Raw genomic sequence first — 26,352 nt, 5'->3', positions numbered from 1 at the left:
TAACTTGTAAAAAATCCAGTGTAGTCTTGAGTTATGATAAAACACTACCAACTGCATGGGCCTTAGAGCTTGTGAAACTGTGACTGTTTCTAGTCTACAGACAGGGAAACAGGCTCAAGAGGGTTCCGTGCCTTGCGTAAGTGGGGGAGGAATTCCCGGTTCTAGAACTGAGCCTGTGATGGCTATTCTTGGTAGTCAAGTTGACTACATCTGGAATTAACTAAAAACCAAACAGCTGGGCACACCTGTGGGAAGCCCCACTTTTAGTCTGGAGAGTCACACCTTCTGCTGGCAGCCTCTATAAAGGACGGGGAAGAAGGAAGCTCGCTCTCTTTGCCTGCTTGCTCTCGCTGACAAGCCCATTCCCTCACTGGCAATCAGAGCCTATTTCATCAGGATTACGGCATGTGCAGAAGAGTTATCCAGCCTCATGGCCTGATCAGCTACCGGATTCTTGGAACTTCCCTTGGTAGACAGCCATTGTTGAACTAGCTGGACCACAGCCTATAAGCCATTCTAATAAATCCCCCGATCTATATATAGAGAGATTCATTCTACCAGTTCTGTTCCTCTAGAGAAACCTGACTAATACAGGGCTCTTATCTGTGAATCTCCTCAATCCTTCCTGACACTAGTAAAGTGTGACTGCCATCAGTATTATGCTAATCATTTCTCCATAATCATAATCATAATCATCATCATCAGTATTACCATCATCACTATCATTACCACCATCATCTCCTATCACTTATCACCACCACACCATCCTTTCCATCAGTCATCATCATCACCATTGTTATCACCACCATCTCCACCATCAGCATCGTCACCATAGCCATCACCATCATTAGCATCATTACTGTCCCCATCAATCATCAACATCATCTCTATCAGCCATCACCATTATCGCCATAATCACCATCTCCATCAATCATCATCACTATCACCATCATCATATCATTATCATCTCTATCAACCATCACCATCACCTCCCATCAATCATCTCCATTATCATCACCTCCCATCAATCATCACCATCATCACCTCCCATCAATCATCACCATCATCACCTCCCATCAATCATCTCCATCACTACCACCCTCAGCAGTCACCACTTGATCAGAATCCATCACTTCAACATCACTATCATCTCTTCCGTCACAATTATCATTGCTACCAACCTCCCAAGAGAAAAGAACCAACAAAGGTTCAAGAAGCAGGACCATCTCCTTCCCACTTTTTCAGGTGTCCAGACCAAGGGTGTACCCTAACCAGAGCCAGGGTTCTCAAACCCCAGAGGTGCCAAATATCATGGGTAGCATGTGGCATACAGAGCCCTGCACCTAATGGTGAAGGTGGGGAGACCCTCTTTGGGTGGGGAGACACCAGGCACTTGTCGGTAGACAGATGCAGGGAATCAGGGGCCTGTTGTGATGAAGATGCTCGTGGTGATGCTGAGGGACCTGGGTGAAGCCTTCATCCTGGTCACAGAGAGCATATCTCAGTTAAAAATCTATGGCCGCTTGTTCTTAGAAGTGATGGCGGAAGTTCCCAGAACACCTTGTATTTGCTTATGAATACCTACATTTTGCTCCATGATTTATCAAGAACTGTTTATCTCACTGTTTCTTCACTGAGTACTTTAATTTTTCAGACAAATCACATTAAGATACACCCGACTGCGGGTACTTCACCTTAGAACCTCAACATTGCCCATAGCCACCGACAGAGCTACAGGCGTAGGCAGAAGGACAGACAGACCCTCCGCACCCTAGACACTGCGCTGGGATGTGTTGTGGTTGTTAGGTGACAAAGGCGCCATGGTTGTTATAAGACTTAGAAAGACTGCGGCAGCGCCCCACGTTCCGAGTTCCCTTGTTCCTAGCTCTACGGGGCTTCTGAGGGGTTTCCCTCCGGAAGCATAGCACACTTCCCCGTTAGGCGGCAACCCTGGCGAGCTTAGGAATGGTAAAGCTGTGGCTTCTCCTTTACACCGACACACAACAGCACTGTATCCTCAAGGGCATAAGGAACAGCAACGGCGGCTTCCAAAGTCCTTCCGCCGCCACTCAAGACAGTGCTTCCCTTCCGATGTGCACCTCTTTCCATCACTGACAGGACACTGAAGCTCCAAGTGTGATCCGCCATCAAGCGGCAAAGCTAACTAGCAACCTCCAGCACCCAGGGTTTCCAAGTCCCTGATAGAGAAGACCTCAGTGCTGCTTCTCTGCTAATGCTGAGGCTCACATTTCCTCCCAGAAGTGCTTAGGCAGGGGCTGTCACTGCCTCTTCCCACGTAACCACTATTAGCAGCACCGCTACTGTGAGCACAACCACTCACACTGTAACCACTGTTACCTGCTACCATCATCACATCACCAGAAAAGCACCATCATAGTCACAACCTTTATTTTTTTTTTTTTTTTTTTTTTTTTTTTTTTTGAGGCCCTGGGCTCCATCCTCAGCCACCTGCCTCCCCTCACCCAGACAACATGGAGGCGCCATGATGGCACATATAGGGTATTTTATTTTATTTCTTAATTATGTGTTTCTGGAGGTACATGCATGTGCGTGCAGTGTCCACACAGACCAGAAGAGGGCATTGGATCTCCTGGAACTGGAGTCACAGACAGTCATGAGCTGCCATGTGGGTGCTGGGAATTAATCCAGAAGAGCAGCCGGTGATCTTAACCACTGAGCCATCTCTCCAATCCCGTCACCATCGTTCTTAATATCACCATCATAGTCACCATCACCACCAAAGTATCACCATCATGGTCACCATCACCATCATGGGCACCATCATCATCATAGTCACCAGCATCACCGTCACCATCATGGTCACCATCACGTTCATAGTCACCATCATCATAGTCACCAGCATCAGCATGGTCACCAGCATCACCATCATGGTCACCATGGTGACAATGCAGAGGACAGATGGCTAGGAAGGGAAGCCACTTAAGCTGTTGGCCTTTTCCACATGAGAGCTGCGGAGAGGTAAAGAAGGGCAGCTGCCGAAGCAGGAAAAATAAATATTTAGGGGGTAAAGTGGGCAAGATGAAAATATGGGGCTGGGGGCTGGAGAGATGGCTCAGCGGTTAAGAGCACTCACTGGCTGCTCTTCCAGAGGTCCTGAGTTCAATTCCCAGCAACCACATGGTGGCTCACAACCATCTGTAATGAGATCTGGTGCCCTCTTCTGGCGTGCAGGCAGAACATTGTATACATAATAAATAAATCTAAAAAAAGAAAAAAAATATGGGACCGATATGAGAAGAGGGGTCAGTGAGAACCCAAGGTGAATGATGTCTGTGCAGCCAACAGCAGAGGGTAACAGCCAGATGGGAGCAGAGGCCACGTCGCTCCAGAGGCCACATGAGCCAGGTTCTAGCACCCATCATGTGTCCTTCTACCTCCAGTCCTACAAGACACTTGATGATCCATCTCAGATTGAGTACACAGAGGCCTAGCTCAAGGTTCCCAAACTAACAAGGTTCAGGGATGGAATCTAAAAGCTGGTGTCATGGAGAACCGTCAAGGCTCTGGGTCCCAGCAATGAATCTCCAGGTCCTCTGATCCCCAAACACACAGGAGCACCGCCTCTATCATCACCCCGTCTTTTCCCAGTTACAGAAGAAAAGAAATGCCTGCAGATGTGTACCCACAGTGTCCACAGGGCCTCTGAGTGGTTCCTGGTGGTGTGCGGGGACGTCAGCCCTAGGCTCTGCTTCTCAGGTTTTACAAACGCTGGCCGAGACCTCCAGGAGCTTCTGCCTGGTCATTCCCACCTCTTGGCTCCTTCTGACAGTGAACTCATACCTCCAAAGCAAGGCTGCTCCTGTCCCGGATGAGTCTGACCTGAGAGGACCCGCCTTTTCTTGAGGTTGGTAGATCCTGTTCTTCTCCCTCCCCGCTTCCCCCTTCCCCCTTTTATGAGCTATGGACTGACTGCTGGTGGAGAGAGGGAAGGGGAGGGGGTGGGGAGACTCACCAGCCCTCAACCTTGGCATTTTACTCAGAAATGAAATGTTCCGGTGGGTTAACACACGGGACAGTGCCCGCCACCTCAAGACACAGCTACACACGTTACTGTTTTAATGAATGAGAAGGTCCAGGGGAACCAATTGCCCACATCTGTGATGACCATGCAAGTGGGAGAGGATGGAGCCAATCACATAACAAAAGACCTAGACCACACCACAGCTGGTCTACTCTTGGAACACCCACACTCTTTTTTTTTTTTTTTTTTTAAATCCTGGGGTGATCAGACACCAGACGGCCTGGGAATTGAACCCAGGTCCTCTAGATCATCAGTCACTTCTCTTCGCCGCTGAGCCACCTCTCTCCTTGGAACACCCACATTCTTGATGTCAGTGTGGCATCCAGTGGGATGTCACTGGACTGTCATCAGACCTTAGTGCACAAGGAGGCAGTATGTCCCTGTCTACATGTCCCCAAGGCAAAGACTTGCTAGGGGCTGAGGGAGCCAGTCAGGAGACGCCCACTCCCTGTCAGACGATGATATCCAAGTCATTGATCACAGCACTGAGTCCGACGGGCAGTGACCACTGCTGGCCTCTGTCTCTGGAGGATAACCAAGCCAGCACTCAGGCTTCTCCCAGGACCCCTGCCCAGCTGAGTTCGTCTGGGAGGAGGAACAAAGCAGATCCTGGCACCCCACTGCCGGAAGACAGTCTACCTTTGCGCCCCCAAAGACAGAAAAGAGGTACTGGCACACCACATTCTCGGCAGCAGCCATCACAGAAGGTGGAAGGAACCCCGATGCCACAGATGATGCCACAAAGGGCGTCTGTACACGGGAAACCATTGCTTTGCCTTTACAAAGAGGGAAATCGCCCGGCGGTGGTGGCGCACGCCTTTGATCCCAGCACTCAGGAGGCAGAGGCAGGTGGGTGTCTGTGAGTTCGAGGCCAGCCTGGTCTACAGAGTGAGGTCTAGGACAGAGACAGGGTCACACAGAGAAACTCTGCATCAAAAAACAAACAAACAAACAAAATAAATAAATAAGGACATGCCCATTCCTGTTTGCACACGGACAGGTCTGGATAGCACTTCGCTGAATGAAATCAGTCAATGTGTGGTTCTCTATGTGAAGGTTCCTAGAGGAGTCGAACTAAGATGTAGAAGGTAGAATGGGAGGCAGCTGTAGGGTGCTGGGAGGAGGGCGTGGAAAGTTGTTTCCTGTGGGGACAGCGTTTCAGCTCTAGCGGATTTTGCAGCTCTGGAGATGAGTCACACAGCAGTGTGAATGGGCTTGGGTTGCTGGACCCACAACAGGAGGGGGTTTTGTATGGCGTACATTGTATCACAATGAACAGCTTCAAGTCTTGGCTTCCTTCTCTGCAAAGTGGGTAATAATACATGCCGGAGTCAGGCAGAAACTTTCTGAAATCTGCTGGTTCCCCGACCCCACCCTCGACATGGGGCGGGCCTTGGGCAGGCTCCCTCCACTTGGAACCTCCGTGTGTAAAATGGAGAGAATGCCATCACAGACCTAACCAGAAGGAGCGGAGCACTGGCGACTCAAAGCTGTTGCCCAAACCACAAGAGACCTGAGCCAGTGTGCCTGCCTGATCCCACTGCACTGCGACTCCATTCTGACATCTGCTCCCTGGCAGGGCCTGGTGAATTCGGACAGTGGGTGACTGTGTGCACAGGAGATACACAAGCCCCAAGTGGGGTGCAGAACACTTCTACTGCTGATGCCTGACAATGACAGCATGGGGGAGGGACGATGGGGGGGGGGTTAAAGCCAAACCACTGTCTCCTCTGCAGCCTCTGGCCCGTCATGAGTCTCTCACAGGGCTGTACCGTGCTTGAGACATAAGACCCCACGGATGATATGTCCTCTGTACCCAGCGCCCAGTGGTCACTCAAAGCACACTGGTGAATGACTAACGAACTGTCCAAAACAATGTCCATCATGAGTCCAACTCAAGGTACTCAGACTATAGCCCCAGAGGACCAAATGGTTCCTGAAGCCAGCACACCTCCGACCCACAGACCACAGGACAAGGGCCATGTCAGTGAAGGAACTCCGCCCTGTGTGGCCCCAGATCAAACAATAAGCGGGAAATCTGTCGATGTCACCCACAGGCCAGGCCTAGGGAGTGAGGTGGGGCACAAATCGAAGCATCTTGGGATGGCGAGCGGGAGGGAAGCTCAGTCTGAGGCTGGATCTGGGAGGGGACACCCATGGATGAACTAGGGAAAGACACCGCTAGGGTACCCATTGAGTGCTTCTTTCCCAAGGCAAGGTTTGGGCAGTGTCTCGGATGCGGAATCTGAAGGTCCAAGAGGGAGCCACAAGGATCCACCCCCAGCTCAGCCCCACTCACGGCCCCTGGTCATTTGTTAGCACAGCGGAGGTATGGAACACAACTCCACAGTCTCTGCAGCCCTCTTCAGCACAGTGCCTAAGAGCTCCTTGGAGGTGGAGGAAAATGTGCCAAGACCATGGGGTCTCGTGAGAAGAGAAAACCCTGATTCGGTGTCTCCACCCGGCAACCTCCACATGCTGCCCTACAGGACGCCTCCACCTCAAATACAGTGATGAGCAGGAGTTAAGTGGCAAAAAGACCAGAAAGGAATGCGGCATGGGATCGGCCTCAGTGGTTTTGAGCTTTTCAGGTAACAGAACTGGAGTCCAAACCAACGTCCTCACGCAGGACGGGGATGTCTGAGCCCAGGCAGGGATGACGTCAGAAAACCACTTGGAATGGTGTTAGGCACCTGTCTTAGTTAGGGTTTCCATTGCTGTGAAGAGACATCATGAACACGGCAAGTCTTATAAAGGAAAACATTTAACTGGGGCTGGCTTACAGTTTCTGAGGTCTCGTCCATTGTCGTCATGGCGGGAGGTAAGGCAGTGTGCAGGCAGCCATGGTGCTGGAGGAGGAGCTGAGAGTTCCTCATCGTGATCTACAGGCAACAGGAAGTGAACTGTTCCACTGGGCGTGGCTTGAGCATCTAGGAGACCTCAAAGCCTGTCCCCACAGTGACACACTTCCACCAACAAGGCCACACCGCCTAAGAGTGCCACTCCCTATGGCCAAGCATTCACACACGTGAGTCTATGGGGGCCACACCTGTTCACACCACAGCTACCTGAGCTTCCAGCCCCAGGCTCAGGGACAGGAAAGAAAGACACAGTCCCTCACAACCCTCCAGCCAGACCTGTGCCCAGTTACTGTGTCACCACGGTTGAGACTGACAATAGCTTCATCCCAGGAGCCTGGACACTTGCAGGGACAGGCCTACTGAGAGGCATGTCTGCACAGCATGAACTGAACCCTCAGCATGGCCATGATGGGTAAGCGGGCCCAGCCAGCTCTGTCCACACCCAGCTCAGCGCTCTCGGCCCTTCCCTGTTCCTGTCAGCTGGGACCTCTGCTGCTCCAACGTGGCCGATGCTGCTCACAGGAAAGCCGAGGTGAGTGCAACTGTCAGAGAAGTGAAGGATGAAGATGGCTCTCTGGGGCCTCTCAACCCTCTGTCCCAACACAGTTCTCCACCCCTGTGCCACTCTGTGTTCATCTGCTAAGGAGGAGGCGGTAGGAGGAGGCGGTAGGGCTCACCCTGACATTACAGATTCGGAAATGGACTAAAAAATGTCAGCCTCTTGGTCAACAGGAGGACCAACAACCAGGCTGACCATTCCGCACCGACCCCTCGCACAAACAGCAATCCGGCTCACATGCCCGCTTCCCCAGGCGCCAGCTCCCCAGCTCCTGAGTCAAATATTCAAACCCACTACCAAATAACAGCTTTGGAAAATCAGGCCATCACGCCGGCCACAGGCGAGGAAGCTCGGCAGCCTGTTCACCTCAGCTCTCCCTGTGGAGAACATGCAGTGACGGGAAGCCAGGGTGTGGTGAGCACAAGCCTGGCACCCCCGTCTCCTGACAGAGGAGGGCATGCCTCACCGATAACCCGCAGATGTACCAGGTTGAAGTGATACCCATGGTTCATGTCTACCTGGAACCTTGATCAGAAACAGGGCCTTTGCACCTAGCTCTCTGCTGAGGCTATTCTGGGACAGAGTGGCTCCCAAATGCAAAAGACTTGTGTCCCCAAAGAAGAGGAAGGTAATGCACACTGAACAAATGTGACTATGGATAGGGAGAGGAGCGACAGGCTGGGGCTCTACATGTACATATTAGCCTGCCTGCCATGCACAGGACCCCTGATCACTCAATCCCCAACCGAGTTTGAGGCCAGCCTGGGCTACATGAGACCCTGTCTCAACAACAACAACACAAACCAAAAGAAGGAGAGAAATGACAGAGACCACCAAAGAGGGAACAGAGCCTGTGGAGATGTAGGCAGAACCTAGAGCGAAGCGTCACAAGACAAGGTAAACCAGGAACCAAAGCTGGAACAGGTGGGGAGGACCCTTCCCTAGGGCCTTTGAGAAAACTTGGCTCTGTAGATACACTTATTTCAGACTTCCGGTGTCCAGAGCCATCAGCTAGCTCACTGTTGCTTTAAGCCCCCAAACTGTACTGATGTGACACAGTGGCCCCAGGAAACACACGGCTGAGGGACAGTTGCAGCTCAGAGGACAGTGACGGGGTGAGGTCTCTGAGATCTGGGCAGCTGCAGTCCGGCACCCTAGCCAGTCCTTCTTCTTATCCTGGAGGCCTCTCTACGGGCTCCATCCAGCAGGAACTTCTCTGCCACGACTCCCTCACTTACAAACTGCTGCCGCTGTTGAAACAGGAGTCGTACACATCCCCACTTCCACGGCCATCTCCAAATTAGTGCGATCGAAAGAATGAAGCACAGGTAAAAATACTCCAGCCCAGGGAACATTCAGCGAGCATAAGATCTACAAGGCAGTGTATGCCACTTGTGGGACCCCCAGCGGGGCATGGACTGCTCACCTTGCAGACACGGGCCACCACACCTCTGCGTGGCAACCCCAGGCCAGAGAGTCCTGGCCCCCAGGAGCAAATGTAACTTTTTTTTTTTTTAATGGAGTAAACAAAAACCTAAAAGAGGCAAACACAGCCTTGGGGAAGCATGGGAGGGGTGTACACACACACATTCTTCTCTTGAGTCACCAGGGCTGGGGCACGAGGGGGGGATAAATTACTACCCAAGTCCAGCCGCACTGGGATGTAATAAAATGTGTTGCTAAGATACAAGTACCAAGGAAGTTCATTAAAGGCCGCTTTAACCCCGGCTGCCAGCCTCTTCCTCCTTCCAAGGCGGCTTATTTGGTGCTGTCCCTTGTGTTTATAATTAGATCCACAGTACGTGAGGCCACGCTGCCCATTCACGTCCACTCAGCAGAATGCATTAATAAAATAACTTAAGATATGCTGACCTGGGCCTCGGTGCTGGGGTAGAGCTGTAAGTCTGTTTCACTTAAAGAGCCCCACTCACTGATCTAAATGGCAAACACCCTTGAGAAACCTCAATGGCTCTCTGATTATGCAATCTCTCTGGTTCTGCTGCGTTCAGCTGCGTTCGCCTCGTGGAATCTCCTACCGGGACAGCAGAATAGTTTCACCTGGGAAGCTGGAGCAGCCACCATGAGATGCTGCCCGGGGGACAAGAGGTGAGGGAGGGAAGCCACTTCTAGGCTGTGACCCAGCCCAACGGAGCTATCGAAGGGTTGATCCAGAGGAAGACGCCAGACCTTGTCCGAGAGAGCAAGTGGCTGCCTACCCCAGTGAGGCTCTGGGATGACGAGGCACTATGACAGCCATCACTCAGGTGTGTCCCTTCGGGCCGGGAGTGTTTGTTTGGAAACCTGCTTCCTCTCACGCTGAGGTCTATCCTCCCCATCTGAAGTCTGGGGACCCAGGTGCCACTGGGCCATCACAGAACCCTGAAGGCCTCAGCATCTCTGACGCTAGAATCTCCGTGGTAGGGAGAAGCAGCTGAGTTCCAGCCTTTGGCCTAGCCTGAGTTTATGGTGGGGGCAGGGCTAGTACGGCAGAGACACCCAACCCTACATCAGCTCTCTCTTCACACTCACTTGTCTTCTGGCCACACTAGGCCTCTCATGGAAACACCAGGCGCGTCCTCTACCCAGAGACAGTAAGGAGAGTTGCCTACCCCCCGACTGCAGCAGGCCTTGGCTCCAATGTCACCTTCTTGGGGAGAACCTCTGGCCACCCTACTTGAAGGGCCCACCCACATCATGGACCCCCCCCCACATTCCTCACTTGGCCAGACTGCCTGCCACCCCCTAATCGCAGTATTTCACTTATCGTGTTTGATCGTCACCTGCTTGGGACTGGCGTACCTTGCCCTGTCACCATGCTGACCCAGGACTGTCCTACACAAGCTAAATGTCACAGCGTGTTCAGGAGTCACAGCTACTGCAGCCTTCCCCCATGAGCGTGTGCCCCTGGACACCACCCACACCCACAAAGGTTAGGGGCACCCCCAGAGAATATGCAAAAAGGGCTTAAGACACGGAGAGAGCTCTGTCACCCCAGTGTCCTTCCAGTCCCCTGTGCTCAATGCTCTGGCCACTTAAAGGTGAGGTCCCAGCCTCACCTTTAAGAAACCAGCTACGAGTGGCCCTCCGCACACCTTTCCAAGTTCCCACATCTGCCATCACCTGTGGCTACAACAATCTCACACCATCATCACACCAGTGGCTAGCATGTTGCTTTTCTTTCTTCACCAGAACCGACTCCTTGGGACGGGGGTAGAGATGTGGGGCGTAAGGAGGAGGAGCTGGTGTGGTGTCTGCAGTATGAGCAGAGGGAACTCGCACCTAGCAGCCTGCCTGGGCACACATGTCACCCCCAAACGGCATCACTAAATCCAGGTGTGCAATATGCCACTGATTGCAAGGACGCTGCCTATCACTTGGTGAGCCGTAGCTTCCTGTTCTAGACCAGAGCCTCTGATATCTATTCTAATGACATTCCGAAGTTGGTTTACATGTGCAGATTGTCTGTCTGCCTGAATGACATGAGATCACCCTGTCCTTTCCTCCCTCCTCCTCCCCTATTCCGGCCCTGCCCTTTCCCTTTCCTGGGGGCAGAAGGCCCCCTGCAGCTTATCTCAGTGACAGTTTGCTGGGACCCCCAGGCAAAGCCACCTCAGCGCCCCCCACCCCCCAACCTGCCCTACACCCCCACCCTACCCAACCCCACCCCCCTCCATCTCCTAAGACTCTGCTACACCTGTTAAGAGATCCGAGAGCAGGCATTTTGTCCCCCCAGTGGAATAGGTCTCACCTGTTATCTGCTTCTAGCACCTCTGTTCAGGGGGCTTACCCCCTCACATGCCTACTCTATCCCCCAACTGCAGACTCCCAAAGGAGCAAGGGGTGTGCGTGGGCGGGGCAGCAAGCAGGGACACGGGCTAAGGCAACCAACCTTCATCAGCAGTTCTGCAATGAATCCAAGCCAACAGGCTTCACACACAACTCTAGAACGGAACACAGGGGCCCTGGCCATGCTACTCACCTCTTACTTGTGTAGCATCTAAGAATCACTTTAGAGCCACGAGAGCATCCCCTGGGGCCCTTTCTTAGTGTCCTGTGATCAGCACACAAGGACATCCTATGCAGGACCCAGTATCTCGAAGTGGTAACCCCTGGGATAGGCAGCTTCCGACAGAAATACAGAACTCTCTTCCTTTGGGTCACAAAGGCGTGGGTGAAGACTGAACCTTCCAGCTAGTTCCGGTTCCCAGACACTATCTCCAAGACCATTCTCGCCCATGACCTCAGTTTCTCCTTCGTAAAAGGATTTCTCCCTTTGGTATTCACATCTGATAACGTTCAGCCATAACCCACTGGCCAATTCTAGGAGACACTGGGAGACATCCTCATCTACCAAATCTCAAGTCTAGCACCCATCTCCAGCTGTGAACACACAGGAGAGTAGAGACTCAGAACATCTCTAAGTTGCTAGCCAGCCAGTGCGTGGTAGCGCACGCCTTTAATCCCAGCGCTCAGGAGAGAAAGGCAGGCAAATCTCTGAGTTCCAGGCCAAGCTGTGAGTTCTAGGTCAGTTACGGCTACATAGTAAGATTCTGTTTCAAAAGAAAAAAAAAGGTGGTGGGGGGGAGCAACCCTGAGGCTCCTGTCCCCAAGAAAACCACATCTGCGTCTGCGTTCTCTGGGCTGGTTGGCTCTCTGTCGTTTGCACTATGTTAATAAAGAAATAGTGAGAACAGTTCCTCTGCCCAACTGCCCTGCTGCAGCCTGGGAATCCGGCCCAGCACGCAGGCCACTGGCCCCACTGTGAGACCACTGCCAGCTACTTCTTCAGACTGAGGGTCTGCCCCCAGAAAGTGCAGCCCAGCTGAGAGCCAGGGCCGCCTGTTGTTGTTGGCCATCAGAAGGAACCAGGAGGAAGCTGCATTAGCGGTTTCTCCCACATTGGAGCCCCTACCCCACAATGAAAATGTTCTTAAGGAAGTACACGTGTCCCTTTAGAGAATAGAGGCTATTTCAAAGTTAGAAGACCTAGTCCACCTTAAAGCAGAACATCATCAAAAAGAAAACCCTAAGCCCTGCGAGAGGGGCTCAAGCCAGGGCTGCACAAAGACAAAGTCTGGGGTCGGCGGCGGCAGGCAGATGTAGGGGCTCCTCCATTGGTCCAAGGTCTGCCTACTCTAGTCCAGCTGACTGGGCCTCTTGACCCGACCTGCCCCATGTTCCCAACCTTAGCCTAGGTAGAACAGGGAGAGAATCTGCTCTGACCCCTTGAAAGTTCTAGGACTTTCTACGTCCATGGAAAAGTCCTATCGTGACCACCAGAACAGTCTCTGACTGGTGGGAGATTTTGCCCACCGCATCATCTCCGTTGGCTCTCACCTGCATTTCTCTCCAGGCTCAACACACACACACACACACACACACACACACACACACACACACACACACACACTCATACAAGCATCATCTATCACCCCATGTAGTCAGCACAAGGGGTTAAGAACAGGCAGCCAGGAGCCAACACCCAGAACGAACGTCTCTACTTATTAGCTGTGTGACCTCCACAAGTCACTCGACCCCACTGGGCTTCAGCCTACTCCTGAATAAAACTAAAAATACCAGCGGCCCTTCCTCAGAAGGCCAGGTAAGGGCTGAGTGAGGAGGAATGGGAGACACAAGGGGCCTCGGCACTGGTATCCAATAGGCAAGGTGCGGATCCTGGCGACGCTGTTAAAAAAAGATACAGAAGCCCAGAGCTCACTGCACCATATCACTTAATCACCAGTGGCTTTTTAAAATCACTTCCTGAACCACTTCCTGTACTCTAAGGTCTGACTAGCAGCGAGCGGCTGGTTTTCCACTTTCTTGTTGAGGAGCGCAAGCCTCCAAAGTGAGAAACGCTGTCCAGCGAGGATTCCAAGGCCAGAGCTGATTCATAGTTCCAGGTCTGCTCAGTTTGAAAACTTGTGACATTGACCTTTGTTACCGGCCTACGGAAGACACGTGAGAACCTTCTGAGAGGTCTTTCTGTAGGAGAGAGCCAGATGGGTCTCTGGAGCCCTCCCCACAGATGACCAGAGACCTTGCTCCACATTAAAAGCCTCCGCTGCCAAGGAAGGGACCTCAGGACCAGTGACACACTTCCAAGGAGAGCACCAGCTCCCACGCACGGTGAAATAAAAAGACTGAACCCACGATTCTGTTTCCCGAAGAGACAAAGGCATCAGACAGAGAACCTGCTCCGTCACAGGGTGAACCTCGTGGCCAGGAGCGCTAATGAGGCATCGAGGGATTACCAAAGTTATTATCAGCGTCATCTCACTGAAAAAAATCCAGGCCTAATTGAAATCAACCGCACAGTTCTGACAGCAGGTGCTTTGAGAGGTGAAAATATCAAAGCCAGCTCTCTGGACGAATTGAAAAGGATGCCACCATCAGCAGTCACCATCGTCAACTGTTCCCAGGGGTGGTGAGTGGTGACACCTCCCACAGAAAAGGCCACAGCACACTTTCTGAGCAGTCTGTAGAAGACCTGCTGGTGATTTGGGGTTCGTTCAGGAGGCCGGAAACCCCGGTCCAACCACGAATCTCAGAGCCACAATGTCACTCACTTGAAGTTTTCCTTGACTTTGGGGTTTTCGTGAAACTTTTCCAAACCACTGTTTCACTTCCTCCAGATGGATGGCCTGGTGGGAGAAGGGTCTCATCCTTGCCCCAGTTACAGAAGGCAAACGCATGCAAAGAGGCAGAACAGCTTACCCACGGTACAGGCCCTGGGACCTGAGGATCTGGGGAGTGAAGCAAGGTTCTGAGCATCATGTCCTACCCGATGATGCTGAACATGCCCAGGAGGACGAGGATGCCCCAGGCAAACAGAATGGGCAACTCCATTCTCCATGACAGCGTGTTATCTGACCTTAGAAAGTTTCCCTTCTCTTATCGTTCAGCAGAGGTGGTTGGCTAGCCCCGCCTGACCCAAGATCTAAGAACACCCTGAGTGAGAATCAGGTAGGGAGGTATTCACTGAGAGCTCGTGTGACGGCCTCTTTAGACACAGCCAATACCTCAAGGCCGTGTCATACCTGTAGTGTCTCAAGCTTCTCTGCCAGGGCCAATTCAACCATCCCTCAACCCGAGAGCGCTCACCGCTTCCTCAGCCGCCGAGAACTAAGTGCCGTGAATCTCACTGGGCCTCCAGGAACAGACAGACACACCTACCTTCCCGGCTGTGTGAGCATGTTCATCAGCACAGACCACATGGAAGTCCTCCACATCCCCAGTACTGGGCAGGAGCCCTTCACACACCTGTGGGACTGATTAATGGGGTGTTTCCAGCAGAGGCTCAGGAGGCTCTTGCCAACCATGAGAACCAAGTTCAGGAACAGGAAGACTAGCATGTTCATTGTGTCAGAGAAAGGCATTTATCTACATCGTGTGTGTGTGTGTGTGTGTGTGTGTGTGTGTGTCTGTCTGTCTGTCTGTCTGTCTGCATGTGTGTGTCTGTGCCCATAGACCCATACAGAACACCACAGCTGAGCATGTCCCAGGGCTCACACTGATAGGGTCCCTAAGGTAAAATGGGCAACTTCGAATTAGAAGATGACTTTTAAAGTATTTAAATCTGTTCTTCTATTTTCCCAACAAGCACCAGCAGCTTTCATAGCACTTTATGAGGCCTTTTTTAGAGTTCTTAGTGAGTGTGGCATTGTGCCCCTGTGGTCCCAGCACCCAGGGATACAGTGGGGGGTGGGGGGAATTGAGAGTTTGAGGCCAGCCAGGGCTGTGTAGTTAGATCTTTTAGAAACGTAAAAAGTAAGTGGAAATTCTCCCTTATCCCTGAAATGCTACTTCAGAGCACGAGAATGGCAATTGTTTCCCTGATCACAAAGACTGGTCGGGCTAGAGAGCTGGCTCAGCAATCGGGAATGCTTGCTTCTCTTCCTGGGGACCTGGGTTCAACCCAAGTTCCCTATAACTCCAGCTGCAGGGGATCCAATGTCTTCTTCTGGCCTCAAAGGCACCTACACATATCTCTCCCTCCCCCCTTCTCTCTCTCTCTCTCTCTCTCTCTCTCTCTCTCTCTCTCTCTCTCTCTCACACACACACACACACACACACACACACACAGGGGAGGGGGACGGGGGGGGGACACAGATGGAAAGGACACAGAGAGAAAGAGGCTCAAGAGCTGGCTGAGCAGTTAAGAGCACTTGCTGCTCTTCCAAAGGGCCTGGGCTCAGATTTCAGCAGCCTTCTTGGGCAGCTGACAACCACCTGTAACTCCCCCACCACACACACACTCCGGGTTTAACTACCAGGAAGCCTACCAGCATCCCTACCTCCCACTTGCAAGTTTTACTCAGGCCTTGCCACATCTGAGTTCTGAGGACACAGGCACCCTCCCTCCTCAGGCCACTTGTCTTCCAACTCACCGCATGACCTTACAGCACCTTCCAGAAAGTTCCTTGAAACTCAGCCATCCACACCCACACCGTCAGGTCTCCAGGGAGTGAGTCTCACTCTTTTCTAGGACCACTCATTTCTAAGACGTACTTTTAAAATCTACTATTCACTGTGTGTTCACCCGTGGAACCACATCAGATCATCACGGCTAATCTCCACGTCCTCCCTACCCTGAGAACAAACATAGGGGAGTGCTCCTTCCCCGTGGAGCTTACAGCCTAACAAATAAAGCGATGCAGGATGAAGACAGTGGACGTTCAGTCCTCCCCAAAGGTTTGGGGTACAGGGAAGTTGTTAAGGAGCAACCAAAATGTCCTGTGCCAAGTTGGGAGAGCTGGAGGAAGTAGACAACCCCAGGAGAGAATAAACAGCAGGGGGCACCCTAGGGTTCCCTTCAGGAGCCAAAGCAACCCACTGAAGGTTGTGAGGCCCAGATCACAGCCCGAGGTACGTAAGTCACCAGGACGAAGAACACAGTCGGAGGGGCTGGAGAGATTCCTGCTAAAAGGTAGGCCACACTCGCAATACCCCTCAACAGGTGAACGGTTAAGCAAAGGCGCTGTATCCACTCACAGGTAAGTCAAACGTCAGGGGAGAGAGGAAGCAACACCACATCCAACACGGAGGCAAGAGAAAGCAGCCCAGCACAAGAACACACAAAGCCGGCATAGTTAGAACTGCATTCATACGAAGGTCCAAAGCAGGCAACTCTCAGACAGAAAGCAGGTGCGGGGCCAGGAGGAAGCCAGTGCCTAGCCTCCGGGTGATGAAATGCTCTCAGATGGTTGCTAGCAATGGCCCGAGCCGTAGGAAAAGCATCAAACTCCCTGTGGGTGACTAGGACGCCGGAATTGTGTCTCCATAACACAGAAGCCCTTACTAGGGCTTCTGAAGTCCTTCCAGGAGAGGACAGCACTGAGCAGCTCCAGGGTGGTAGAGAGCAGGAGAAAGCAGTCCTGATGGAGGGCTCAGGTGGAAGCTCGCGTCCAAACACTTGCAGGGCCTGCTGTCCAGTCCCAAGCACTTCCCTGCAGCATAAAACACGAAGCCTTTCTCGTTGGTGTCTTCTCTTTAACGGGTAACCATCCTGGTTCAAAACAGACTGGCCTTCCTGCCTGGGAAGAAGACTGCTGTTTACCTTTCTAGAGCAAAAAGCTCAGAAGACAGCCTTGCAGCCGATGGTCTTGGGATGGGTGCTCTCAGAATAAACCAGCACACAGATTCCGGTGTCGGGCTCTCTGGTGTGTGACCTAGAGAGTGAATCGTACTGAAGACATGATTCAGGGCCCGTGAGCACCTGATACATAATCCCTTTCAAGAAGACAGATTTTTATTGCCAAGCTTGAGGACAGCCCCTTGGAATCCAAGTCCATAAAATCGATAGATCAGGTGATGCCCCAGACTCCAAGTTCACCTCCAGGATCTCTCTGGCCAGGCCATGCCACCTCCAACCGCAATTCAGGCAGAGCCCCTCCTAACTCGGCTCCCGCTGGATTGCAGGAAGTCAGGTCAGGTGAGGCCACCGTGAGCAGAGAACTCCAAAGGAGGGGGAAGAGGCTCCGATATTTATGACATGCCCGTTATTTAGACAAAGTGCTTCTTGTGCTTGACAATGAAGATTAAAATGTTACTGTATCTCAGGGCGTGCTGCAAATTCTGGAGTAAAACCACCGTGGAGGCTGATAGAGGCTCCACACAGCACATATTAAGTCCGTTCTCTCCCAGTTCCAAGACCCACATGGCAGACTTCCTGTTCTTTGTGGGGTCACCATCCCCCTTCACTTCTTCTAGTGGGGGCATGTGTCCTCCCCTTGCAAAACACAAGGTGCATAGCAGGTACTTGTACTTAGCCCAAGACCCCCGGTGATGGAAAACTGTACAAAGAATTTCTCTCCCTTCCTCTGACCAAGCTACTTCTAGGCGTTCTTTCAATATGACTCTATTTCTCGAAGAAAATGAAAAGCAAAACAACACATCACAGTGCCAAGGGCACTAATGGGGAATTGCAGGTGGGGCACTGTTGGACCTTACCCTACTGCTACTGTGTGTCTAATGGAGGAAGGCAGTCCGCCCATCCCTTCCTCTGACCATGTTTATCACCTGCCTGTGAACTTTTAACTGAAACTTAACCTTTCTTATTTCATATTCCAAGGGGCGGCAACAGGAGAACATCTCCGGAGGTGGAAAGGCTAACATTTCCCCCCTCAAGTAACTCTAGGGAGAGATTGTGCTTTTAACACTTCCTTGAATTTAAATACACATTATACTACACCTGACTTACACAAAATTTCCATCCTCACTCCTGCACCGCAGCTCCTCCTGGGCAAGTTCTGTGGCGTCCAAGCCAACCGTTCACAACTCTGACTAGGTTTTGGAGTCCCCTCTGACCTTGTAAATCCAGCTGCCCCCAGCCAAACTGTCAATCACCACCAAAGTCCCCCGAGAGAGGACAGTAGAGAACATTAAAACCAGCAGCTCACCGCCTAGGTGAACTCTTGAGAGCCTGCTGCATCCAGCGTGGGAGAGACAGGCAGCTCTATTAGCATGCTGAACCAGGCTTGGGGGGGGGGGGTCCTCTCCCTCTTTTATGAGCCCTTGTTATATAAAGGCCACAAAGAGAAACAGAAAAAGCAGACTTGCGGTCACAAACACAAGTTCTGATGGCCGGGCCAAACCCTGGCTGCCTACCAGATGTTATTTTTAGGCATCTAAACGAGAAACATTTTTAAAAGGCTAGAGAACAAAAGTTTTCTGGCTTCCTTTCTTTCTTTTAAAGCACTCACACAAAAAAGATGGAGGCACTGTTCCTTTGCAGGCAATACTCCCGAATTCAAATTTAAAGGCAAAGCCGTCCTAGGGGTAGGAGGGTTCCTTCTCCCGGCGGCAACCTCTACCCTCAAACAGGATTTTCAAAGGTTTCCTTTGTAGCCTTATCTAAATTCCAGCATGTAGGATAATAAATAGCTACTCATTTACTGTCATAAAAATTTAAACAGCGCCTGAAATAGTTGCCACAATACAGAAGAAACGATCGCGGGGAATCTCGGAGAGACCCACTCCAGACAGTCAAACTACTGCCTCGAAGCGCCCACATAAAGAGACATTGTTGCGAAGAGAGGCTCCCAGCACTGGCTTTCCCTTTTAAATCTTCTACTCCGAGTCCAAGACTCCACAACTTCACGTTTTACCCAGGCGATCACTCTGTTCTGGGTTTGTTGTTAAGATTTTTTTTTTTAAGTATGTGGTTTGATTCTACACAGTGATTAAACATCTTTGTGCTCTGCGAGGAAGGGTCTTCCAACCCCTCCCCCTCCAAAAATGGCATCGAAGCAATCAAAATGGTAATGCCGGGCCTGGGTCCCCTCCCCCCGCGAACTCCCCGACTTCGCCGGGGCCGCGCACAGGCCCCCCTCCGGCGGGAATGGAAGCTTCCACTCGCGGACGGGGGCGCGCAGCCGAGTGCTGGGGCCCGGCTCCGACAGAAAGGGGCAAATGCCAGACTCCCCAGCCTACTGGTCCAGCCGGGCGCCCCCTCCCACCACTTTGTAACTTTAAAGACTCGGCTTGGAGCACAGGCCTGCGAGCCGATGCGTCTTCCCGGGGGACGGTGAAAGCCCAGCCGCTGGGGAGGGGGCACCCCATGGGCTGGGGGAGGGGAACCGGCCGGGCGAGAGTCCCCAGGCTGCCCTAGTCCGGGTCCGGCAGCGGCATTCCGAAGGAAGCGAGAGCAATGCCAGGGCGCGGGCGGCGCGAGGGGGGGAGGGAGGGGCGCGCCTCCGCCTGCCGCCTCGGAGACCCGGGCGCACCATTGGCTGTACCGCTCAAAGTTCTCGGCCGGCGGCGCGCAGGGGGCGGGGGCGCGCGCGGAGGGGGAGGGGCGCGGGGGCGCGCGGCCGGCCGGGCTCCGGCGGCGGCATCTGTTCGTGGTGCTGAAACCTGGAGCGCTGAGCTCAGCGCAACTAACTCACAATGGACAACTTTTCCTCGCCGAGGGGGCGGCGGGCTCACACCCCCATGGCTGGAGCTCCTGGCGGGTCTCCATATCCCCTTTCAGGCATAGACACCCAAGTTGGGGCAGAACCGGGGGGTCCTGGGGGCGCCTTTCTTTTGTTCCCCGGTAGCTGGCCTCAGGTTCCGAGAATAAAAAGTGAGGCTGGCGGGATGGCATGGCAGGGAGGGGGCCGGCTAGGAGAAAGATCACCGAACCAGGTCGGCTGTGCCACGAGGAAATGGCTTCCAAGGAGTTTGGGGTGCAGGCCCAAATTGCCGCCCCCTTGCGCCTCCCTCCCTCCGCAGCAGGGATCGGGGGATGCCGAGGCCGGGGAATGTCCACGTTCCCAAAACATGTCCACCGCTCAAGATGGACGCCGGGCAGCCGGCGCCTCGGAGGTACGGCGCGGATCTTTGGGCGGCCGCCGGAGCCTCGCGCTCCCCTCTGCCGCCACTAACCAGCTCTTTCTATCAAGAAAGGGAGGACAGCAACTTTGAGGAATGCAGCCAGACCCCCACGAGAGTCGGCGCGTGCGGCGCCCGCATGGGCACTTTTTAGGGTGCTGCCAAAGTGCCCGGCGACCCTCCCAGGGCCCCGGTGCTCGGTGGAGGTCAGGCCCCCTCCTTACTTGTTTGTCGCTGAGCGCTGCGATCCGTGGCTGCCTTTCGTGGAGCTGCTTCTTGAGGTCGCCGTTCTACGGAGACACAGAGGAGCGGGCTCAGTCTGGCTGCCCGGGAGTGGGGGGTGGTAGATGAGCCACGATCCCCGCATCCCCACCACCCAATGCCAGGCGGGCCAGGCCAGCCGCAGCGCGCCCCAAGTTTCCGGGGCCGCGTCCAGCACACGGACGGCCGTGCAATGTCGTGCGGAGCCGCTTACCTGTGGCTGCCGCCTCATTGGGGCAGCTCCCGGGGCGGGGCGGGGGCCGAGGCCACCCGGCGGCGCGCCCCGAGCCGTGCAAGTTTGCAGGCCGGGGTGCGGGTGCGAGTGAGTGTGAGAGTGTGTGCCGGGGGAGGGGGGATGAACAAAGAGCCAAGTAAACACGGCGAGTCCGTGTCGAGCAAAGCTCATAAATATTCAAGTCGCGTCCTAATCTCCCCAACACATACACACACACACACACACACACACACACACACACACACACACACACATACACGCGCACGCCGCAATATCGCTCGGGCACCGGCCGCCACGGCACCACTCGCCTGAGTCACAATCGCCAAAACTACTTTTGCTAACAGTGCGGGTCGGTGCCGGGTTGGGCCCGGCGCAAGAGACAGGGAGCGGGCCTGTTCATGCGTCCTGTTCCCAGGACAGCTCTAGGAGAGTCCCCTTTCCCGGTACCCGAGCTGTGCAAACCGGGAGGCGACAGAGAAGACGCCGGGCTGGGGTCCACGCGTCCTGGACCTGCAAACAGTGCAGGATCGCCCAGAAGCGAGGGGGGACAGGGAGAGCTAAGGGACATGGCCCCGGGACATGCTCCAGAAGGGGCCTGCTCCCAGCCACCCCTATGACCAAGAGTTAGATACAGAACTCTGGTCCCTCCAGCCTCTATTCCCCAGGCACTACTCCTCTCCGGTCCAGGTTCCCCGGACCACCTACCTGGTGGCGCGCGAGTTCCACCGCGAGCGCCTCGGACCGGCTTTGCAGCTCCATCGCCGCAACTTGGGCAGTACTTTTGAGCTCACTTTGGCCCGAGCTCGCGGGAAGTTGTGCTGCTCAGCGGGGACCAGACCGGGAGAGCTCGGATCCGACGTCCCGGCACTAGGGGACACTAGTCCCCTCCTGCAGCGCCGACAGGAAAGGGGACTGACGAGGGGAAAGAAAGGCGAGCTGGCGCCCAACTCTTCCGGCTGCCGCTAAGTTGCGCCGGGTGCCCGGGCTGCCTGCGCCGCCCGGCGCATGGCCCCCCGGCGCCGGGAGCCCCGCGCAGCCCCCCAGCGTGCGCCCTGCCGCCACCCGCTCCAGCTGACCGCTGGCAGGGACTATATTTCCTCCGGCGCGCGCGCCTGGATCTCGCTGGGGCCGCGGCAAAGTTGTGCCTCGGCACGATGCTAATTCGGCAGTGCCCGGATGGAGCGGGCCGGGGCGGCAGGGGGCGGTGCCGGGAACCCGCCGCCCGGCCGGCCCCGCCCCGCCCGCGCGTGCGCACTGCTTGCGGCCCGGCGACGGAGCTCCGGGAACAAAAGTGGCGGCTGAGCGGAGCGCAAAGTCGCGGCTCTCAAAGCGGGGCGCCCGCGCGATCTCCTCGGTGCGCAGCCAAGAGCACGGAGAACCGGGAATGCTCTCGCCGTCCCACTCCGAGGGCGACACTTCCCGCCTCAAGCTGAGATGCCACCCTCCTGCTTCTCGCACCTTCTTCCTCCTCCGCTTCCCCTCCTCGCCTCGCTCTCCGGTTTCATTGAAATCACCCCGGTCCTCTCCCGCCTGCGCGCCCAGCGCTGCAACTCAGGATACTAAATCAGTCCTGTCGCCGGAGTCCAGCGCCTGATGGCCGCCGTGGTGTTTAAACACTATGAAAACTGATCTCTTGACTATTCCTTTAATGATTTTTTTTTTACACTCACAATTAAACTCTCAACAGATGTCACTAGACTTTTATTTTTCCCAGACAGTTGTTAAAAATCGTAAACACGCTGGGTCAGTGTGACATAAAACAGTCATAACTACAGCTGCGGAGATGGCGTTTCAGAACTCCCAGTCCCAGAGCCGGGGTCAACGTCTCGGAGTCGAGATTACGGCGGCGGAGTTTCCTGTCCTCATCAATTATTGTCGGGAGCTTTGTGCCCTGATGGGCGCTTGCACACTCGTGTGTTGCAAAGAGGCAGGGAGAAAGGGGGCCTCCGTGTCAGAGTAAATGTGAATTGATAGCCACGCATAACTGACTCTTTCCATGGGTCATGAGGAAGGAAGGAAAGAAGGGAGGGAGGGAGGCAGAGAGGGGAAAAAACAAGCTCACAAGCTCACCCAGTGAGAAATGTCCCTTCAACGATGCCAACACTCTACACATTTCCTTTACCCCTCAAGCAGAAATCAGTCTCTCTCTCTCTCTCTCCCTCTCTCTCTCTCTCTCTCTCTCTCTCTCTCTCTCTCTCTCTCTCTCTCTCTCTCCTCCCTTCTTCCCTCCTCCCCCACCTCCACAGACCAGAACACCAATGTTGTTAAGGCTATATGCATTATCGGTCACAGATGGCTAAGATGAGATAGACTAGTTCCTCCCACTTTTGGGTTAGACCCCGTTCAAGACAATGTTTCCCACTCCTTCATTTTTCCCCTTTTGCAGTTGTTGGTACTGGGGATCTAGCCCACATACTCACTCAAGCATACTAGGCAAGCCTCTGTCACTAAGCCACACTCCCAGCTCCACTTATGACTTTTGCTGGGCAGGACAGCAGTCTGGTCAAAGACTGGTGTTTGGAGGGCCAGGGAGAGCATATGCTGGCCAAGAGGCTCCCTCCTGTGATGTCTGTAGATGTCATCGGCTTTCAGTGAAAGCCCAGGGTTATCTTACTGGCCGCATGGTCCTTACATCAACAGCCGACATTCTGGTTGTCTAGCTAGCACAGATGCCTGCCGAGGAAGTGCAGCTTGGCCGGGTGGTGGTGGCACTCGCCTTTAATCCCTGCACTCGGGAGGCAGAGGCAGATAGATCTCTGTGAGTTCGAGGCCAGCCTGGTCTACAGAGCGAGATCCAGGAAAGGCGCAAACCTACACAGAGCAACCCTGTCTCAAAAAACAAACAAACAAAAAAAAAGTGCAGCTTGTATGGTGGTGGTCCAGGATGGTTTGTGGTTTTGCCCACTGTCCATCAGCTCAGGTTTCAACAATGGTCAACATGTCACCTACATCCTGTGTCAGCAGCACAGGCCATGACGTGGGAGCTTTCTGACAGTACAGGAAAGGCAAAGTGAACAGCCAAGGACCAAACGCAAGGCCTGGCCTGTGCTGAACAAGTACCTTACCCCTGAGTTACATCCCCAGCCACCGGCTTTTGCAGACTCGGAACTTGTGATCCTCCTGCCTCAGCCTCCTGAGCAGCTGGGAGCAGACATTCTCAGAAGCAAATGTGGAGGGCGTCCCGAGCCCCTGCAGGCTTCTGCACCCAAGACCTCCCTCCTTTGCCTGAAACATGCTCCCCTCTAGAACACTCTGTCATTCTACCTTTCCCAAATCCTTTTTTCCAAGATTCACTTCAAATGTCCTTTCTGGGACCCCCTCCCCTCATTTCCACAAGAAGACTCCTTATCACCCCTCTGGAGGTCTACCAAGCAGTGCTTCCTCATGAGGGGTACTGGGGGCTGAGGCCCGAGTCTACCCTGAACGACATCAGACAAATTTCTCTATACCTCCCAACCCCACTTCTATGCAGATGGAGATGTATCACACCAGACACAGGTACTCCAGACCCCCTCAGCTCCTTGCCCACTCCTCACCACCTTGGCTTGCTCAGTAGACATTGCTAGCTCTATTCGTCTCCAGCCTGGCCTTGGCAGCAAGCCTGCCAGAGAGCTACTTTTCTGCCACTGTGGTAAAACACCATTACAAAGGCAACTCGTAGAACTAGGAGCATATCCGGGCTTCCTTTTCCAGAGGGATAAGAGTCCATCATGGCAGAGGGGAGGCAGCAGAAGCAGAAACTGAGAGCTTACATCTCGAACCACAAGCAGGAAGCGGAGAGAATGACCTGGGAAGGTCCAGTCGACACTGCCTGCCCCCAGTGACATTCTTCCTCCAGGAGGGCCACACTTCCTAAACCTACCCAAATAAGCACCACCAACTTGGGATCGCATGTTCAAACATCTGAGCCTATAGGGGATGTTCTCACTCAAACCACCACAGGACTGTGGAGGGTCCAGAACCAAGGTCCACTCTATGGCTGAGGAAGGAACAGTTGTTTGTAGATGAGATGCTACATCCTGGCATGCAGCTCTGGCCTCAGTGGTCATCCAAGGGCTTGGCTAGCACAGCGTCTGCATACAGCCTTTCAGGCTTCTAGCATCTCCACCAAACATGCCCTGAGCTGAACACAGAACCCTTAACAGCGGTTCCAGCCTCTGCTCCCCTCCCTGGCACAACCCCTTCTTACGTCCCCCATCACACACATTCCTAGTCTTCCTTTGTATAGCAGGGGGTGCATCTGGCGTGGAACTTGCTATGGAGCAGAAGGTCACCTCGAACTCCTTCTGAATGATGGTATTAGACCAGTGACTCTCAACCTTCCTAATGCTGTGACCCTTTAATATAACTCCTTATGTTGTGACCCCCCCAACCATAAAATTATTTTTGTTACTACTTCTTAACTGTGATTTTGCTACTGTTATGAGTTGTAATGCAAATGTGTTTTGCCATGGTCTTGGGTGACCCTTGCAAAAGGGTCATTACACACACACACACACACACACACACACACACACACACCTACCTGCCAAAGGGATCGAGATCCACAGGTTGAGAATCACCTTGCCTGGTTCATGTGGTACCGGGGATTGAACCCAGGGCTTCATTCTAAACAAGCACTCTACCACCTGGCTGTCTCCTAGCCCTGGAGTGTCTTCTCATGCACCCTTTCTACCGTCTAAGACTCACAGTTCCAGATGGGCAGATTCGACGTGCAATTTCATACGTTTAAATAAAAGCCAACTTTTATTTACTGCTGACTGTGAGCCAGATTCATCTGCCTATGAATATGCTTAGTCCTTATTATCTTGCCCCTTGACAGATGGGCAAACTGAGATCCCACAGTCGTAGCTGTACACGGCAGAGCTCCATCCTTTGAAGGGCACCTGAGCAAAGTGAGGTTGGCGTGTTGTCCGGCCGCTGTAGAAGTGACCCCAGAGATGGCGCTTGACCTGTGGACCTCGTTGTTTAAGCCTCGTTTCCTGTGGCAGGATAAGGATGAGGAACTGAGGCCCAGATACAGCAATGAGGGCCTTGCCCGGCAGTAGCAGGTTGGAGGCAGAATGAATATTCAAGCTGTGGCTGCTGCCTCCACCACGCCATGCTGCCACAGGAATGAACACAAGAGGTGGCTCCAAGCAACCCACCGGAGCCTGCTGCCAACACTTTCTGCTCCTTAAGGGTGACGGCATGAGGGAACACAGGCAGAGAGATGAAGACCAGAACCAGGGTGCTGGTGGCCAAGTATGGGACTCAGATTTGGAGAGGACATTTAAGGAAAAGTACTGGCAAGGACTTGGTAGAGTATGTTACGTCATGGAAGGCTTGGCACAGGCCTGGAGATGATAATGCCGTGCCCCGTTGACAGATTGAAAAACTAAGGCCACCCAGCCATATGTCGGGCTGTATCTACCTGAATCCAGATTAGATACCCAAGGACATGTTCTCTGAATTCAAGTGGTCCATGAGCAAAGAAAAGTAACCCCCTGGTGGGTGGGGGGTGCTTTCCCAGGGGAAGTGGCAATAGATCAGAGGCAAAGGGAGCCTGACTGGTGTA

At 53.5% G+C, this 26,352-nt stretch overlaps 1 protein-coding gene across 1 annotated transcript in view; it reads right to left on the bottom strand.

The window, feature by feature from the left end:
- Window positions 1-21,949, bottom strand: part of Phf21b (PHD finger protein 21B) — a 70,906-nt gene extending 48,957 nt beyond the window's left edge. The window contains 2 exon segments of the mRNA XM_028878123.2: window positions 20,524-20,589; window positions 21,501-21,949. Of these exon segments, the coding sequence (XP_028733956.1) occupies window positions 20,524-20,589; window positions 21,501-21,554 (120 nt within the window). The 5' untranslated portion in view covers window positions 21,555-21,949.
- Between the last annotated feature and the right edge of the window lie 4,403 nt (window positions 21,950-26,352).

The sequence above is a fragment of the Peromyscus leucopus genome, chromosome 20 (genome assembly GCF_004664715.2).
Source record: "Peromyscus leucopus breed LL Stock chromosome 20, UCI_PerLeu_2.1, whole genome shotgun sequence".
Classification (NCBI taxonomy): Eukaryota; Metazoa; Chordata; class Mammalia; order Rodentia; family Cricetidae; genus Peromyscus; species Peromyscus leucopus.
Note: the sequence above shows the minus strand (reverse complement) of the source record. Positions and strands in the feature narration are given on the sequence as shown.